The 18967-nt window shown below is 48.8% G+C and overlaps 2 protein-coding genes across 2 annotated transcripts; both read right to left on the minus strand.

Moving 5' to 3' along the window:
* Positions 1-6737: 6737 nt before the first annotated feature.
* LOC119953336 (actin-like) lies at positions 6738-8207 on the minus strand. Its single transcript, XM_038777503.1, has one exon. It carries the CDS (start codon positions 8100-8102, stop codon positions 6864-6866), a length of 1239 nt encoding a protein of 412 aa, XP_038633431.1. The 5' UTR covers positions 8103-8207; the 3' UTR covers positions 6738-6863.
* An 8927-nt stretch (positions 8208-17134) lies between these two features.
* On the minus strand, positions 17135-18525 carry LOC119953286 (actin-like). Its single transcript, XM_038777384.1, has one exon. The coding sequence runs from the start codon at positions 18468-18470 to the stop codon at positions 17244-17246; it is 1227 nt and encodes a 408-aa protein (XP_038633312.1). The 5' UTR covers positions 18471-18525; the 3' UTR covers positions 17135-17243.
* Positions 18526-18967: the final 442 nt, after the last annotated feature.

Genomic DNA, 18967 nt, shown 5'->3' on the forward strand with positions numbered 1-18967 from the left:
TTTCACCAGTATCTGTACGGGCGGAAATTCTCCATAGTGACGGACCATAAGCCGTTATTAGGGTTATTAAAAGAAGACAAGTCAATACCCCCGATTGCATCAGCTAGAATCCAACGCTGGGTGTTGCTACTGGCGGCATATAGATACGTTCTGGAGCACAGAACGGGAACACGAGTAGCACATGCAGATGCTTTGAGCTGACTTCCCCTCCTGGACACTCCGCCGCAAATACCAAAAGTAGAGGAGACAGTAATGATTCTAAATTTTTTGGATACCCTACCAGTAGACGTACAACATATTCGGTTGTGGACGCAAAAAGACCCAGTTTTAGCCAAGTTGAAGCATTTACTGCTAATAGGGGAACTGGAAAGACCAGTGGAGCCCCAGATGCACCCATACTGGAGCAGAAGGGACCAAATAACCGTAGAAGACGGTATCCTATTATGGGGAGCCCGAGTAATCGTCCCAGCTCAGGGCCGTCAGGCAATCTTAACTGAGTTACATCACGGACACCCATGGGTGTCTAAAATGAAGATGCTAGCTCGAAGCTACGTTTGGTGGCCAGGTTTGGACACAGACATAGCAGCCTTGGTACGTCGGTGCCAGGAGTGCCAACAGGGGCAAAGAGTGCCACCAGCGGCGCCATTGCACCCATGGGAATGGCCAGGCAGACCGTGGACCCACCTGTATATTGACCACGCCGGCCCTTTCATGGGCTCAATGTTTTTGGTGATAGTAGACGGCCACTCCAAATGGTTGGACGTCCACCGGGTAAACATGGCAAGCACAGCATCGACAATTGAAAATCTCAGGGCCTCGTTTGCAATACATGGACTTCCGGAGGTATTGGTGTCGGACAACGGAACGGCATTCACAAGTGGGGAATTTGGAAAATTCCTGAAGGAAAACGGAGTCCGTCACATCAAAACGGCCCCTTACCATCCAGCGACCAACGGCCTGGCAGAGAGAGCGTTCCAGACACTTAAAGCGTGACTCAAGAAGCAGCCGGCAGTGTCACTGGACACGAAGCTCTCCCGCTGGCTGTTTGATTACAGGACCACACCGCATTCCACAACGGGCATACCGCCAGCTGAACTCTTAATGGGGAGGCGGCTGCGAACGAGCTGAGTCTCCTTTTCCCAAATTTAACGGGGAAAGTGGAGAAACAACAGGAGGCCCAACGCAGGGGGCATGATAATAGTCGGCAGCAGAGACATTTCCAGGTGGGGGCACCGGTTTGGGTCAAGAGTTATGGGAATGGACCAACGTGGGTCAAAGGCACGGTAGAGTCCCAAACAGGGCCCATATCCTATGAGGTTTCAATAGGAGGTAAGGTGCTGAAGAAACACCTAGACCAAATAAGTGCAGTGGAACCACACCTGGAGGCAGGCGAAGCAGGACCGCCTCAAGCTGGGATAGCCCAGACGGAAAGGATACCCACACCCCAGCCCTGAGCAATTTCTCCAGACCCCGTCATCCACTCATCAGAGTCGGAGATGGACACACTCGACGAGGCCGCCATGACACCTCTCCCCGAGGAGGAGGAAGAACAACTTCCAAGGAGGTCGTCAAGGAAAAGACGGGCACCTATAAGGTACACCTCGCCCACTTTGGAGAACGACCCGTCGAACGACACAGAGGTGACAGACCCAGACATGAGGAGCAGGAAGAAGCTCAGAGGAATGCCAGCTGGCAGGAATTCCTCGGACCTTGGGGGGGGGGGGGGAGGGGTGTAATGAACTCCAATTGGCTTTATTGGTTGGCCAATTGGAGTATGAGCTCCCTCAATGATAGCTCATTGAGGGGGCCCATATAATCACCTGTGTAGGCTTTGTGAGCCAGTCTTAAGTTGACTGGACTGCTAGCAGCACTGTTTGTAGCTGCTCCTGTAATATCGTTATTGTAAATAAATATTGGTGTGGTGACGGAACTCCTGACTCCCGTGGATTACTACAGGGTGGTTATGGAGAAGGACCTCCTGCAGAAGGACCTCCCCCGGGCCGTAGCCACGACGGCACTCCCATCCCCACCTACTAAATATTCAACGAGCCCAGTGGTATTCGCAACACTCGGTCGTGGAACCAACAGCGACAGCATTTCAGGTTAACTGAAATGTCCGATAAAGCCCCCACCTGCTACAACCACGGGTTCACGCTGGTGACTATGGATGCCTCCTTCAAAAGGTGGAGACAGGCTGGGGGGGCGTTGGCAGTTAGGGATTTCTACACCAACAATAGGTTAACAACGCTCGAAGAGCTGACAGAAGGATTTCACCTGACAGGAGGAAAGATCTTAGGTACCGACAAATCAAAAACTTCCTACAAGGTGAAACAGGGAGGTACCCATGACCACCATGACAATTACAGCTAAAGGACCTGCTGGACGTGGACATCTTAGGGAAAGGGAACTGTGGTGACTGCTAAGCGAGGGCCAACACCCAACTGGATGAGACAAGGGAGATGTGGGAGTAGGACCTGGGTTTGAAATTGGGTGGTGTTATGGGCCAGAGTTTAGAGAACCCCAAAGTGTATCATGGAGTTCACCTGACCCACAACTTTTAATAGATTGTGATATGGGGAGAACACGGCCCACTCTACAGGTGTGGTATAGCAGAAATGGAAAAGTATTTTTTAAAGCAAAACAATGTGTATCCTATGAACTCATGTTAACCTTTTTAAAACATACAGTGAACATCTGAGCAACCATTAATTCAAATACAACCCCAAAGACTATAACACTAAAGTAAACCTTTAAGCTTTCCTTTTTAACATCCATACGACTTAAAAACAAAACCTTTATCAGAAGCACATCAAGTAAAGGCACTACTGAAAGCATTTATAATTCTGAATTCACCAAATGATCAAGAGACAGTCTTTTGATGGCAGAGAGAACAGCAGTTCAGCTCCAATACTGAAAATGAAACTAAAACACATCTAGCAGCCTGCTCAAAAACGAAAGTAAAAAGCTGACAGACAGCCCAGCTCCACCCACTCTGACATCACTGCAGTAGTAAACACTCATTTCTTAAAGGTACTCTCACTACAGATATTTATATACACACCCATTTATAAACACCCATTTCTTAAAAGTACTCTCACATAACAGTGGGGACTCTGGAGCGAAGCACTGCACAGGGTCAACTCCACATCCACATGCCCAACGCTAAGCCTAATGCGACTAAAAGTGGTATACCGAACCCACTTAACCAGAACCCGAATAAGCAGGTTCTTCCCAGATGTAGAGGATAGATGCGAACGGTGCCAAGGAGACCCAGCCAACCACACCCACATGTTCTAGTCTTTTCCCAGACCCACTGGGTTCTGGACAGCCTTCTTCGAGGCAATGTCCAAGGTGGTGCGGATGAGGGTGGAGCCATGCCCGAGAGTGGCAGTCTTCAGGGTATCAGAACAGCCAGATCTCCTCATGGGGAGAAGGGCCGATGCCCTTGCCTTTGCCTCCACAAATGCCCGCTCGACTAGCGGTCAGTAGCACCATCAAAGCTGCAGACCGGCAATCCAACCTGTCACAATTTCTCCAAAAGAAGAAAATTAAATTTGCTATCTGAGGATCGGAAAGTTTCCACAAAATGTGGGAGCCATTCGGTCGGTTGTTCCAAGACCTGTCTATAGCAACAACTAGGAAGCCAAAGATCAGGTGGGAGTAACCATGACACAGTAAGGAGGGGCGGGGGCTGCTGTCGGGGGAACATAGAACTCAACCAAGCCCAACGAGATGCAGGAGACACAACAGTGGTGGTGGTGGGGGGAGGGGCAGGTGCAACAACAACCTGAAGCAAAGGGAAACACAGGGATTGCAATCGTCACTGCAAACAGTAAGGAGGGAATAAAAATAGGAGGAAACTGTGATGTATCTATGTAATTAGTTGAAGCTGATCTATGTGTAAATAGTTTTACTTTTACTTCTATTTTCTCTTTCTTAACTCCCACTGGTTTTTTATATTTATGTTTGGTGCACCAAAAACCAAATAAAAATCATTAAGAACACCATATCAAAACCATTTCTTCCAGTTGATTAGATCCTTGCAATCTCTCTGTCTCTTTATCAAATTACACACCAATCATATATCCTGACTAGCCTGTTTTACAGAATATGAGAAATATGGCAGTGATGTTACCAAAGGCAAAATGTTAGGATTCCTTGTTTTCCTGACACACAAACTTTGGTAATTGGGTTAGGATGTATATGTACTGTGTAACTTTCCAATATTTCACCAATGGCTTTCTGAAATACAACATGGTAGTAGAGGATGGTTGCCTGAACTGAAGGTTGGAAGTTAAGATAAAGATCTCAGATTGAAAACTACAATCCTAGTGGCCGTTGAGGAAAATTGCAGAAAGCAAGTGTAAATTGTTGGGGTACGATTATCTTCCAATGTTCAAGGAATTTGAGCCATATGACTAATGAAAGAATGCAGTGGATATGTGGATATGGGTTACATTGATACCAAAAAGGAATCAAACTATGAGCTTGGCATTGCTGCTACCAACAAGAAGTAAAATCAGAAGTGAAGTGTTTTGTGATGTGGATGGTCATCGGTTGGGTAGTGATGAAGATTTGGACCTTCTACTAGAGTTCTTAGAAGAAATCTGCAAGAAATATGATCTGTTAAATACCTGTAAGGAATGGTCAGACTTGTCTCACATGGACAGGTTAATGGTCTGAACTAGTTATTGGTTCTCAGAGAGGGAGATCGTGTTGGATCAGATATCTGCCTCTTTAAAACCAATTGCTTCTTCAGTTACCACGGAACAAATGGGGCATGTTGAGGTGACACAATGAATATGGAGCTCAATGATTGCCGGCTTTTAAAAATGGTCCAGACGCTGGACACACAAGGCCGGATTCTCTGATCATGGGACTAAGTGTTGATGCTGGGACAGGATTAGTCGACTTCTACAACAGCAAAACTGGTGCTGCACCTGGACAAATTCACTGGCTGTTAAGGGGCTAGCACCCTTAAAGGTGGAATTAGGACACAAGCAGTTTTAATAGATCTGGTTATTACAGCAAAAGACAGAATTGTCCATAAGCCAGCAGAATGGAGTGGATAAAGGTGCATTGCATATACTGATCATGTGTTAGGAAATGACTTGTGTCAGCAAACAATCAGCTACTGGAAAAAATCCTTCTAATCATGCAAAACTATAGACCTCAATAGTCATAACAATACAAGCAAATGTCAAAGCTATAATTAAACAGTGAAATGAAGGATAGTTTCCCGACAAAACTGTAACCACACATGCTATTGATGGTAAAGTTATGGTGGCTGCCAATAAACCTGAGGATAAACTGATAGGAGAGGCAAAGGGAATTAGATCTTCAAAGAGAGTTTGGAATTTATTGAGGGAAGAGGGAAAAGGGGCAAACAGCTTTATCAGAGGTGTGCATTTGCGCTGTAAATGTTCATGTAGCTGGGACTTAAGTGAAGCTAGTTACTAGGGTTTTGAAAAGCAGTGGATGATATGGATATTAGACTGGACTCAGCACGGAGCTCAAATCATAGCCACTCCTTTTGTTGACAGAAGCTGGAGGTAGTTTTTCTGCACTTGCCATCTACACCTCATAGAGATCCATCCTTTATTCGATTGCCATCCGATTATGCCTTCCACCAACAATCCTTTTGTCATTTAATTTCTCCTGCCTTCCACATGATCAGACCATTTATTTTATTCATTCCGCTCCTCACTCCTTTTTCTGCCCCAGTACTTGCTGAGAACCATTTACACCTCTAACATTTCCCAGTTCTAATGAATGATTAGCTTTGTGTCTTTCAGGGGCCTGCTGTGTATTCCCAGCATTGTCTGATTTTGTGGCAGTGAAGCATATTCCTCTTGACAGCTTGTTACAATTAGACACCAAACTATGGATTTGTGATAAAAACAAATGACTGCAGATGCTGGAACCTGAAACACAAACAAAAAATACTGACAATCTCAACATTTCTGACAGCATCTGTGCAGAGAAGAGGGAGCTAACTTTTGGAGTCTAGATGACTCTGTCAGATTTGAGTCATCCAGACTTGAAACGTCAGCTTTGACAAAGAGTCATCCAAACTCGAAGAGTTAGCTTCCCCTTTTCTCTCCACAGATGCTGTCAGACCTGCTGAGATTGTCCAGTATTTTCTGTTTTTGTCATGGATTTATGATTGTGTGTGTTTATGCCCAGTCTCTAAGAAATGACACGCAGCAGTTATTCTCCCAGCCTCATCTTTTTCTTATCAGCATTCAGACATTCTGTAGCCAAAATCACACTCTGGGCATCAAACTCCATTGAGACGCACACAGCTTACTCATTACTGCTTAATGTAGATCATCAAATATGGGCCATACACAAAGACAAATACAAAGGATGAGGTCGATGGCTCTAATGTGGAAGCTAAGTGACAGGTCAGTGTAGGTTGAACACTCGTTACAGTTATCTACTGCTTCCGCAAATCAAACCCTAGGCAGGAGTTTGGCTCTGAAACTTGTTCTTAAGCCAAAGGGAAATTAATGCAGCACGTGTTGGGGAGTTTTGAATCATGGAATAAAACTTTGTTCACACTCATTATAGAAAACAACCTTAACTCGATGTTTGATTTATTTATTCTGCTATCATTGAATGGAGACAATAAAGACCTTTCACCACAATTTAGTTCTTTCCTGAAGAATTGCACCCAGGTTCAAGTTGGCATAATGGTTAGTCAAGTCTTCTTTTCAAATGAAAAAACACATTGATAACAGTTGTAATACTATTTATTGTTTTTACTGACATTTTGTATCTAGCACTGCAGTTCTGTATCTTTTCACGAGTTAACCATCTCTTTTTCAAATCTCACTGCAAATCAACAAAGCAAACCAATCTCAGTAACACCTGCGATGCACAATGTAAGGGCCTCGTTCTTTATAATCATCATGGTGAATCCACAAGGACTGGAAGGCATGTAGTGAGGCCAGTATGGAGCCGCCAATCCAGACGGCAAACTTCCTTTCGGGCACGGCGTGGACGTTGGTTTTGGTGTCTTTGGGAACCAGAGCAAAAATCTCCTTACAAAACCGAGAATAAAATCCCTCAAACATGGTCGAGCCCCCACATAACAGGACATTATCGTACATGAGTTGCTGAACGCGGGGCTGGGTCTTTTTCAAACTTCTGATGGTCATTGTGTGAATGCCTTCTTGGTTTGACCCCAAGACTTGTGGCTTGAAGAGAGCTTCTGGGCATTTCATCCTCTCCTTCCCAATGGTGATGACATGACCATCAGGGAGCTCATAATCCACCAGGTATTCTTGGTCAGACAGGGTGCTCTCTTTGTCCTGATCAACGGCCACATAACAACATTTCTGCTTGATGTCCTCCACGATGTACCTGCCTTTCTCGTGAAAGGCGTTGCCCGCCTCACTCAGCAGCTTTATTAAGTAGGTGGTGAGGTCGTGGCCGCCCAGGTCGATGCGGCTGATGCCATCAGGCAGGCTGTAGCCGTCGTGAACAGGGACAGCATGGGTCACACCGTCACCAGAATCCACCACCAGGCCTGTGGTTTTGCCATAGGAATACACAGCCAGCACTGACTGGTAGGAGACATACATGGCGGGAACATTGAAGCGCTCGAACAGAAGTTCGGCGATCTTCTCCCGGTTGGTGGTGGGGCTGAGAGGGGGGTCCGAGATCAACACCGCGTGTTCCTCGGGCGAAACCTTCAGGTCCTCGTAGAAGACGTGGCGCAGGAGCTCCTCGGCCGCCGCCCAGTCCACGATGACCCCCTGGCGGGTGGGCCGCACCAGTTTGAGGTCGGGCTCGGTTGACACCATCCTGCCCACCGCCACGGTGTTGCGTTTGCTCTTGCCCCTCGGGTAGCCCACCACCGAGCCGATGAGCGACTGGGGGAGGGAGTCACCGGCGTAGCCCACCTTACAGGTGCCCGAGCCAATGTCCACCACCAGCGCCCCCGACTTCATGACCGCCACCCTGGGCGGCTGGGGTTCGCAGTCTGGCTTCTCCTTGGCTTTGACATCCTTCGTGGTGCCGGAGAGTGACGGGGGCCTCGATATCTTCGCCTTGTCCACGGTGCGCGACGGCGGCCGCTGGATCTTCTGCAACATTTCCCTCGCCTCTTGCAGACTTTCTGAGCAGGCGGGCCGGCGCTCCAGTGTCTGGCGGCCGGAGGAGTTTAGTCACAGCCCCCGGGCCGGGGGGGCGCTGGGCACCCCCGGCATGGCGGCACCTCACAGTCACATTTCACTTCATCAATTATGACGACGCGGAGGTGTAACTTTGCAGCTCAGGCAGGCCGTTCTGGCAACGTTTTCCTGTCACACATCTGGAAATGAGCTACACTTATTGGGTGGGCTGCATTTTTAAAACATCAACTCCAAACCCCCCGCTCCCTTCATCTCTTTACAAAGCAATGCTCTTCAAAGATGTACCCACAACCTTTGGGCATAATTCTTGCATGCAGATTAAAAACCAGCCGTACATATGGTGACATGCCAATTTGTTGGGCTGCCATGTTAACCCCGGGTATTTGTTTTCTCAATCATGGAATCCTTACATTGCAGAAGAAGGCCATTCAAAGTTACTGTGAAAAGCCCCTAGTCGCCACATTCGGCGCCTGTTCGGGGAGGTTGGTACGGGCATTGAACCGTGCTGCTGGCCTGCCTTGGTCTGCGATTTAGTGCTGTGCGTCGAAGACCCAGAAAAAAGTTGCTCGGAAGAAGAGGGCAAGTGAAAGTTCGCCTTCGAGCGAACAGGTCAGCCAGGTTGCGGGAAAGATGGCAGAGCCTGGGTCGCTGGGTCAGGCTGCGGCCTTTGAGGTGTGAAAGGTGGGGGGATGGGATCGATATTGGGAGAGGTGTTTTCAAGAGCAAGTAGAGGCTTTAACCGAAGTGATGGCTGGAGAGTTTGAGAGGCAGTTCGCCAAACATATGGAGGTGATATGTAAGGAGATGATGGCAGCGATGAAGGAGTTGGTGGAGGAGGCGATGGCCCCGGTGACGATGGTGGTGTTGAAGACATCAGCTGAGATACGGGAGCAAGAAAAGAAGTTGAAGGGGGTGGAGGAAGCTCTGTCGCTACATAGTGACCAGTTCACCTCGATGGGTGAAGATCTGTGGAGGGTGGTGGAGGCCAACAAAGGACTTAGAGCCAAGGTGGAGGGCCTGGAGAACAGGTCCAGGCGGCAGAATTTAAGAAATGTGGGCTTGCCCAAGGAGATGGAGGGCCTGAGGCCGATTGAGTACTTTGCGAAGATGTTAGCGGGGTTGTTGAGGGAGCGGGAAGAACCCTCCCGGTATTAACTGCTCATCAGTCACTCGGGCCCAAGCCAAAGACAAACGAGCCGCCAAGGGCAGTCATAATTTATTTTCACAAATTCCATATCAAGGAGAAGGTCCTGAGTTGGGTGAAACAAAGGCGTGAGGTGCAGTGGGAAGGAGCTGGTTTTCATATATACCAGGACAATTGTGGAGATGGTGAGAAGGTGGGCAGCCTTTGGGCGCGTAAAGCGGCACTCTACAGTAATGGTGTGAGGTTCGAGGTGGTCTATCCGGGAAGCTGAGGGTGGCCTATAACTCAAGGGACTTCTACTTTGAGACGGTGGAGGTGTTTGTGAAGGCTGAAGAACTGGGGTTAAAATGAGAGATGGGGCTGGGTAAAAGCCAATTACTGTGGATTTCATCCGCAGAGATAGGACTGGGGTTTGGTTCTCGACTGAGGGAAGGAGGTGGAATGCTGAACACAGCCTCATTTCTTATTTCAGGATGTTTATTTGTTTTATATGTGGGAGGGGAACAGTTGGGGTTTTGGTTTTTGGGTTGGTTGGTGGGGAAGGGTAGTGTGCCCTCTGCTGTGGGTTACAGCAGGTCGGAACATATTATAATTTTGGGTTGTGACGGTTTTCTGGGATGCATTGTTTTGCACTGGTTTGTTTGTTTTCAGGGGCTGGGCCATTGGGGAGGGGATTGGCAGGATGGGGGCCCGGTTAGAGGCCTCCACATTAGCAAGCAAAGTTTGGCTAGTGAACGGGAATGTGGTGGGGGGAGGGGCTGCGGTTGGTGGAGCCTGGTTGAACAGGTTTCAATAGGCCTGCGAGGTGTGAAAGATGGGGCGATGGGATCGATATTGGGAGAGGTATTTTCAAGAGGAAGTGGATGGGGGCATTCAGGAGGGCAGAGAGGGCGACAGCAACAATGGGGTGGGGTGGGCCCGGCCCAGTGGACAAAACCGGGGTGATGATGATGGCAGTAAGGAGGGGTGGGGGGAGGGAGGGTGAGAGACACCAAGCCAGAACAGTAATGTGGAACATGAAAAGGGTTGGGGGGGGAACGGTGAAGAGGGCGAGGATGTTTGCGCATTTAAAGAGCCGAAAGGCCGATGCGGTGATGCTACAGGAGACCTGTTTGAGGGTGAAGGATCAGGTAAGGCTCAGTAAGGGCTGGTTGAGTCAGGTTTTCCATTTGGGGTTTGATAGCAGGACTTGAGGGAGGGGAGTAGTGGTATTGGTGGGCAAGAAGGTATAATAATAATAATCTTTATTATCACAAGTAGGCTTACATTAACACTGCAATGGTTACAGTGAAAATTCCCTGGTCACCAGACTCCGGCTGGGCTCACAAGAAAAATGGGAGGAGTCGACTGGTGGAGGTTCCTGCGCCCAAGGAGCCGCGAGTATTAATTATCTCCCCGGTACCCAAAATATACTCGAGAATAGATTTTCTAATGGTGGGAAGGCGTTATTGGCTGGGATCAAAGCGTTAAGAGTATTCAGCGATATTGATTTCGGACCATGTGCTGCCTTGGTTGGATGTGATTCTGGAGAAGGGGGTGGCCCAGAGGCCGGGGTAGTGAATGGATGCGGGGTAGTTAGGGACCGGAGCTTTTGAGATAAGATTGGGATGGTGTTCGAGGAATATGTGGGATTTAATTGCACAGGGCAAGTTTCGCAGGTGGTGGTTTGGGAGGCTTCGAAGGCAATAGTAAGGGGGGAGGTGATCCTGTTTAAGGCTGAGGCGGAGAAGTAAGAGAGAGAGAGAGGCAAAAATTGATAGAGGAGATTCTGGAGGTGGATAGAAGGTACGCGAGGGACCCGGGTTCAACCCTTTTGACCAGGAGGAACGGGCTTCGGGCAATTTTCTTTACAATCATCTGCTTGAATTACTAATCTGTCATACTTCATCACAATGATGAAAGGGCATGATTGCCACAATCAGATTGTCCAATAGGCAAAGTTTTTCCTGAAGCAAAGTCAGTGCGTTTCATGTATCCGCCCCTTAACCAGCCAGCCAGCATGAAATCGAATCTCCAGGTGTTCATGCATTTGCTTCCACCCCCAGCGATCTGTCGCTTTCAGCAAACGAAAAATGGTGGCTTATAAGATTAGCCTTAATGGAACCCTTAGACAGGGCCAAGCTCAATGTGAAAGCTTGATGCTGAAATAGGGGTCCATTAAATCCATATGCTCCAATGACTGGCAGATTGCAACAAACACACATCCCTTCAGCTGTTTGCAGTAGATATACATACCCAAGCAGCTCTTGCTTGCAAAAGTCAAAACATTCGGCGTGATTCTTCGGAAAAATGTCTAAGAGTGGTAGCGAGCAGGAATTGCCGTGAGCTTCCCAGCGCTCGGTGCAGCAAAATTGGCAGTGCAATTCAACATTAAATGATCCACTTAACGTGGCCCCATGGCCATCTTGCCACAAATAACGTCTCGCCAGCCCCCCGCTAACAAGGTTGAACAGCACTTAAACTGCACTTGTTCAGCCAACCCCAGCCACAATAATGGCTCGCAATAATGGAGCCGAGAAGAGCAGCCCCAAGATACGAGGACACTGACCTGGGGAAGCTTCTGGTCATGGTGGAGACCAGAAGGGATGTCCTGTTCCCCTAGGGGTCCCAGAGGGTGAGCCACAAGGCAGCCAGTGCTGACTGGGATGAGGTGGCGGCCGTCGCTAGTTCGAACAGTATGACCAGGTTGACTGACCACCAGTGCAGGGAGAAGGTCAACGACCTACACCAGGCAGCACGAGTGAGTAGACACCAACGCGCCCCACCCCCCAAGGGAGCATCCACCCCTCAACTCTCCAAGTGACCCCCAGCACTCCCTCCCCCACTACCCCCCAACCCCACCTTAACACACCCTCTCGCATCACTGAACCATGCGTGTGGCTAATGATGCCCTCTCTTTGTTTCCACAGAAAAAGCTCTCCCACAATCGGCAGGAGAGGGCCCAGATTGCCAGAGGCGTACCAGACATAAGAATCCTCACCTCCTTCGAGCAGCGGGCCCTGGAGGTGACTGAGGACGAATCGGTCACCCACACAGAGGCTGGCGGACACCGCAGAGATGAGGAACCTCAGGGCTCAACCCGGGGGACCTGACAAACATGAGTAGTGATTTCCTTACTGACTGACCAATCCCTCCCACTGACCACATGTTCAATCTCCCACAGGTCCTTCAGCTGACGGCGCCCGCCAATATCGGGTGGCCCCTTCTCCTAACTCCGAGGAGAACACCCCGGAGGAGAGCTCCGAGGATGCAACCGTGGTTGTGGCAAAGATGTAATCCCCACTGTCCAACAGCGCAAATGCATGCACCGCAGTGGGGCAGGTTAGTTGTCTGGCTTCAGGGCACAATCTGGTGAACACCACTCTGCTGTTGATGTACATCAGCTGGAGGGCGGAACCCCTTAGATGAGACAGCAGTTGGAGGGCTGCAGGATACCAGGACCCAGCTGGATCCCGGCTTGCTGCTGGAAATGGGTTACCCGGAGCTGATGGAGACAATAGATAACAGTCGGGATGTTCAGAGGGAGATGTCAGAGTTACTCCAGCAGATCCATAGCAGCTTGAAGGAGTCACAGAGGCTATGGGTACAGGAGATGGCGCCGGCATTGAGTGACACTGAGGCTAACACCGCTAAGGTGGGGACCCCAGTGGACAGCCGAATGCATGATGTCAGCACCATGAGTGAAGGTGTCCAAGGCATTGCGCAGTTGGTGGTGGCCATGGCCGAGAGTCTCAGCAGAATGACTGCCTTTTTGGGGGATGTCACTCAGCACCAGGCGACCTTGATGAGGTTCTGCGGGATATGTCCTGCTCTCAGATAGGCATGGGCGAGGCACTGCGAAGCTTGTCCCTGCTGCAGGTGGGCATGGCTGAGGCACTGCAAAGCATGTCCCAGTCACTGAAGAGCATCGCCGAGGGTGTTGACACGGTAGTGCGGACAATGGAGAACCGCCAGGGCTCGCAGAGCCAGATGATGCAGAGGCAGCCGGGGCTCGAACTTGCTGCCCCTCCGTCCCAAGGTGAACCCCAGGGACCTATGGGCACTAATCGGGAGGAGAAGGTGCTGGGTGCCAAATCAGACCTATACCATGGCGTGGCGATGGTGGGCACTAGTTCCCCCGAGTTCCACCCCTCTGATGAGGTTGTGTCTTGCAGTCAGCACACGGGACAGTTTGGCACCACTGTGTACATGCCGCCAACTGGTAAGCTGGGGCCGTCTGGCCCCAGAGTCCCCAGAGGATGCCCACCAGGGGCATTGAGGGCCACGGGACCAGGTAAGTAGCTGGTTGCCTCCATCTCTGATGTGCATCCTGGGGAAACACCAAGACGTAGTGGTGGAGTTAGGAGGGCCAGGCATGTTGAGGGTCACTGAGGGCACCAGGGTATGGGGGAGGGGGGTGGGTTGGGGGCTGAGGGGGTTGGGGGCATGGCACCACCGGGAGTGGGGTATTGTACAGCACATTAAACAACTTTTTGCATAACCATTATGATGCCTCTGTCACTTTTCTCCGCAATGTGGGCCGACCCCCTGACCCTTTGCCAATCTCTCCAGGCATCTTCCCCTCCCCCTCTTTCCCTGTGGCGCTCACCCACCCTCCAGCCATGGACATATCCCTGGAGCTGTGTCTCATCCCTGGGTGTTCGGGTGTTGCATGTGTGGTGGCACCTCCCGTAGTGGCCAAGAACAGTGTGCAAGCATCAAGGTGTGATTGAGATGTTCGGCAATGACCCCCACATGCTGCATGACTCACCCACCCATGGGAATCAACTTGGCATGTGTCAAGTGCTCACTTAACTCCTATTTAAGTGGAAATAAAGATACCTTATTAAAGAACCTTATTAAATGGCTCTGGGAATTTGATATAGGGAACATCCAGTTATACTCTCCAATCCACCATGCCAGTAGCTGCCAAAACAAAAATAAGAAATGGATCAGCCAGACACATTCTAATCTTTTCAGATCCACGTAGACTCTCTTTGATCAACTCATACTCATTGATATGTTCACGTCACTCTGTCTCAGATGATAGATTCTGGTAACTTCTGCACAATTACCTCTGAAATCCCCAAGGATCTTCCGTGGTCCTTGCCATTTCTCTTTATGCTGCTCCTCAGTGACATTCCAAAAACATGCCAAATTCCACATATATGTGGACAACACCAATCTCTGTCTTTCCACCGCCTCTCTTAACAGCTCCATTATATTAGGTTTCTCACAATGAAGACAGCTCATTTTGGATTTGTAGAAATATGCTTCAATTTAATCCTGGAAAGACCAAAGCCATTGGTTTTGTTTCCCCCTTCACAAACTCAATTCTTTGGCCACCAGTTCTATTCCTTCATCACCCACAGGCTGAGTCTCAGCAGACTAAAACCTACTTGATCCTGAGATTGGCTTTTGGTTACATAACCTTTCCATTGCCAACGTTGACTATTTTCACATCTTTGATATCACCTCTCTCCATTGCTGCCTCCGTCCATCTGACTTGAAACTTTTATCCTTATCTTGGTTACCCCTGGATTTAGTTATTCCATTGCCCTCCAGCCTCGCCTCACAACGTTAGCCTTCCTTAATCTACTGCTCATCTAAAAGACTGCTGCCTGAATTCTAACTCACACGATGCCCTGTCCATTTATTATCTGAATGCTTGCTTATCTACATTGACTCCAGGCTCACCAACACCTCTAATTTAAAATTCCCATCCTTGTGTTCAAATCTCTCTAGGTCCTCATCCCACCCCATTTTATGAAACCTCTTTCACCCCTACCCTTTTCTGCAAACTCCATTTTCTTCCAATTCTGGCACCTTTTATGCAGCTCCGACTTACATCGGCCCACCAGTTATCTAGATTTAAAGCTTTGAATTCTCGCTCTAAAATTCTCTGCTACTCTCCAGTTGTTCCTCCCTTTAAGCACCTTTTAAAATGTGTCTTTGAGCAAGTTATTGGCCACCTGCCTGTCCTTCTATGTGCGAATGTGGCTCGGTGTCAGATTCTGTTTGATAATGCTTCTCTGAAGCATTTTGGGATATTTCACAATTTTAAAGGTATTACATAAAAGTTGTTGCTCGATATGAGATCTCCCCTAATTTGCATAATATTAAAATACTAGATGAATCGTGTGTGCAGTATGAACTAGATTCTGGTTTTTAGGCAGCTGACTGTTAGCCAACTATTTGGACATTGAAGTGGCCTTCTTGATTCTGAGGCTCCGTCTCCATATAATTCGGCAAATGTGTTGCAGGTGATCAGGCAGGCAGCTCGCCAGATTGAAAACTGGAAGTTTTGGGGAGGCAGTGGAATTTGAACTCAATTAATAAATCTGGAATTATAAAGCCTGTCTCAGTAATGGTGACCATGAAACCTTTGTCGATTGTCGTAAAGACCCATTTGGTTCACTAATGTACTTTCAAAGAAAAAAATCTGCTGTCCTTACCTGGTCTGGCCGACACAGGACTCCAGACCCACAGCAATGTGGCTGACTCTTAACTGCCCTCTGATATGTTCAGTTTAGGGTGGCACAGTGGTTAGCACTGCTGCCTCACAGTGCCAGGGATCCAGGTTCGATTGTGATCTTGGGTGATTTTCAGTTTGGAGTTTGCGTGTTCTCCCTGTGTCTATCTGGATTTCCTCTGGGTGCTTCGGTTTCCTCCTTCAGTCCAAAGATGTGCAGGTTACGTGGATTGGCCATGTTAAGTTGCTCCTTAATGTCTAAAAGTTACATGGGGATAAGGTGGGGAAGTATGCCTTGGTAGGCTCTTTAGGAGGGTCAGTGCAAACTCAATGGGCCAAGTGGTCTCCTTCTGAATGTTGTGATCCTATGATTCCATGAATATTGGCAGGCACAGTAGTTTGCACTGCTGCCTCACAGCACCAAGGAGTGGGGTTTGATTCCAGCCTTGGGTGACTGTGTGGAGTTTGCACGTTCTCCCCGTGTCTGCGTGGGTTTTCTCCTGATGCTCTGGTTTCCTCCAAAGACAGCAGGTTAGGTGGACAGGCCATGATCAATTTACCCTTAATGTCCAGTGATGCGCAGGTTAGGATATGAGTAGAGGGCAGTTGGGTGGGGGAGTGAACCTGGGTCGAGTGCTCTTTTAGAGGGTCGGTGCAGATCTGATGGGTCAAATGGCTTCCTTCTCCACAGTAGGGATTATATTTTATTAATTAGGAAGGGCAGCAAATGCTTTGCCAGGGATGACCATATCCCATGGAAAAAAAAAAAGTCACCTGGGGCTTCTGCCAATATGATAAATTGCTGTGGAGTGGTGTTTGCAATCACAAAGGTGGGGAACAAGGGGCCCAGATTTTTTTTGTGAGGCCTGGAGGTACACTCTTGCTTCATCAAAATTCATGAAAATAATTCAAGAACTTGTTTGGTGAACTTGTTGTTGTTCATCAACAATGGAACTGTTCATTTAATTCCTTTATAAAATAGCAACCATGATCCTATAAACATAACAGGATCTTGATTTCCATAGTAGCAATGGTGTACTGCAGAGCCACACAATAGTCAGCCACTTTGGAAATAAAGCTGGGTGCATCGCCAAATTTGATGGAACTCCTCGGTTACCAATGCAATTTTGAGTGTCACCTTTCTTTGAATGCCAGACCAGGGCATTGAAACTTTGGGAAGGTCCAAGTTCAACAGTAAGCCAAAGCAAGCTCTCCATATGTTTTTTTTTACAAATGTGAATTTCTTTGACGATTTGGTTCCTTAAATATAATTTCTAATAAGGTATTTTAAAGGTTCCAGAAATCTAGAAGCTGGCCATACTTTGTGAAAGAAGAGATCTGAAATTGGCATTAGTTGCTCTGAACATTTGATGGGGAAAACAATACTCCAAACAAAGCTGACACACTAACCCTTTATTATCACCTTTACACAAAATGACATAACGAAATTAAAATCTTTAATATTCTCTGCAACTAAAAAATAGATCAAACGAGGATTAAGAAGGCGTCAGCAGCACCTACGATGCACAATCAGTGGACCGTGCTCTGTATAATCTGCCTGATGAATCCACATAGACTGAAAGGCATGTAGTGAGGCCAGAATAGAGCCGCCAATCCAGACGGCAAACTTCCTCTCGGGCACGGCGTGGATTTTGATTTTAACATCATCGGGGGCTATGGGGAAAATCTCTTTGCAGAAACGGACATTGAAGCCCCTGAATAAAGTAGAGCCTCCACTCAACAGGACATTGTCGTACATGAGCTGCCTCACCTGGGGCTGAACCTTTTTCAAACTGTTGGAGGTCATGACGTGAATGCCTTCCTGGCTTGACCCCATGGCCGATGGATTGAATAGAGCTTCTGGGCAGGTAAACCTTTCGGTCCCCAGGGTGATGACATTACCATCAGGCAGCTCATAATTTACAAGGCGGGTGCCCTCGTCGCCGGGGCAGTCGACGGCCACGTAACAACATTTCTGTTTGATGTCCTCCACGATGTACCTGCCTTTCTCGTGAAAGGCGTTGCCCGCCTCACTCAGCAGCTTTATTAAGTAGGTGGTGAGGTCGTGGCCGCCCAGGTCGATGCGGCTGATGCCATCAGGCAGGTTGTAGCCGTCGTGAACAGGGACAGAATGGGTCACACCGTCACCAGAATCCACCACCAGGCCGGTGGTTTTGCCATAGGAATACACAGCCAGCACTGACTGGTAGGAGACATACATGGCGGGCACATTGAAGCGCTCGAACAGAAGTTCGGCGATCTTCTCCCGGTTGGTGGTGGGGCTGAGAGGGGGGTCCGAGATCAGCACCGCGTGTTCCTCGGGTGAAACCTTCAGGTCCTCGTAGAAGACGTGGCGCAGGAGCTCCTCGGCCGCCGCCCAGTCCACGATGACCCCCTGGCGGGTGGGCCGCACCAGTTTGAGGTCGGGCTCGGTTGACACCATCCTGCCCACCGCCACGGTGTTGCGTTTGCTCTTGCCCCTCGGGTAGCCCAGGATGGAGCCCACCACAGAGTCAGGCCTGGGCTGGCCCGCCAATCCCACTTTGCAAACGCCGGATCCCATGTCAACGACCAGCGCCCCCGTCCTCAGAGTGAAGCAACTGCAATTGACCTCTGGTTGAACCTGCTCACCTGGCCTCCTGTCCTGATCCGTCCCATTCACTGGGAGAGGTTCGGACACCTTCTTTTGCTTGTCAAGAATGCAAGTGGCAGACCTCCTGCATTTCTTCAACATTTCTCTTGTTCCACGGAGAGAGATTTCTGTCCCTCGACCAAGACAATGAACGCGATTGAATCCCTTGGAGTCTCTCTCACCAAAGTGAGACATCACAAAGTCCGGCTCTCTATTAATTGTGACGTTGGCGGATCTGCGTTTTGTTTGGAATTGTTAAGCAACTCTCCCCATTCTATTCACCAAAAATATCTTCCAGAAGTAACGTGGTACAATGATTAGCCTCACCCTCCGGCTCTCAGAAAGAGACACTGATGGAGCGGAGTGCCCACTCACTCCTGTAACTCGTGGTTTTCAAACTTTTTTTTAACCAATCAGCCATCCTTCAAAGTGACCCTGACTGTGAAAATGACTGATGTAACTGACACTTCATTTTACATTGAATTTCACCTTCCCTTCAGAAGCGATATTTATCCGTGGTTCAATGACTTGCCCAAGGAAGACTTTTAGAGAATTAGGTGACTGGGCGCGGTGTGTGTGTGTGTGTGTGGGGGGGGGGT

Source organism: Scyliorhinus canicula, chromosome 18 (genome assembly GCF_902713615.1).
Source record: "Scyliorhinus canicula chromosome 18, sScyCan1.1, whole genome shotgun sequence".
Lineage (NCBI taxonomy): Eukaryota > Metazoa > Chordata > Chondrichthyes > Carcharhiniformes > Scyliorhinidae > Scyliorhinus > Scyliorhinus canicula.

Bases quoted from the DNA above. Each gene is read 5' to 3' on its own strand.
- LOC119953336 (XM_038777503.1), bottom strand. From the start codon at position 8,102: ATGTTGCAGAAGATCCAGCGGCCGCCGTCGCGCACCGTGGACAAGGCG.
- LOC119953286 (XM_038777384.1), bottom strand. From the start codon at position 18,470: ATGTTGAAGAAATGCAGGAGGTCTGCCACTTGCATTCTTGACAAGCAA.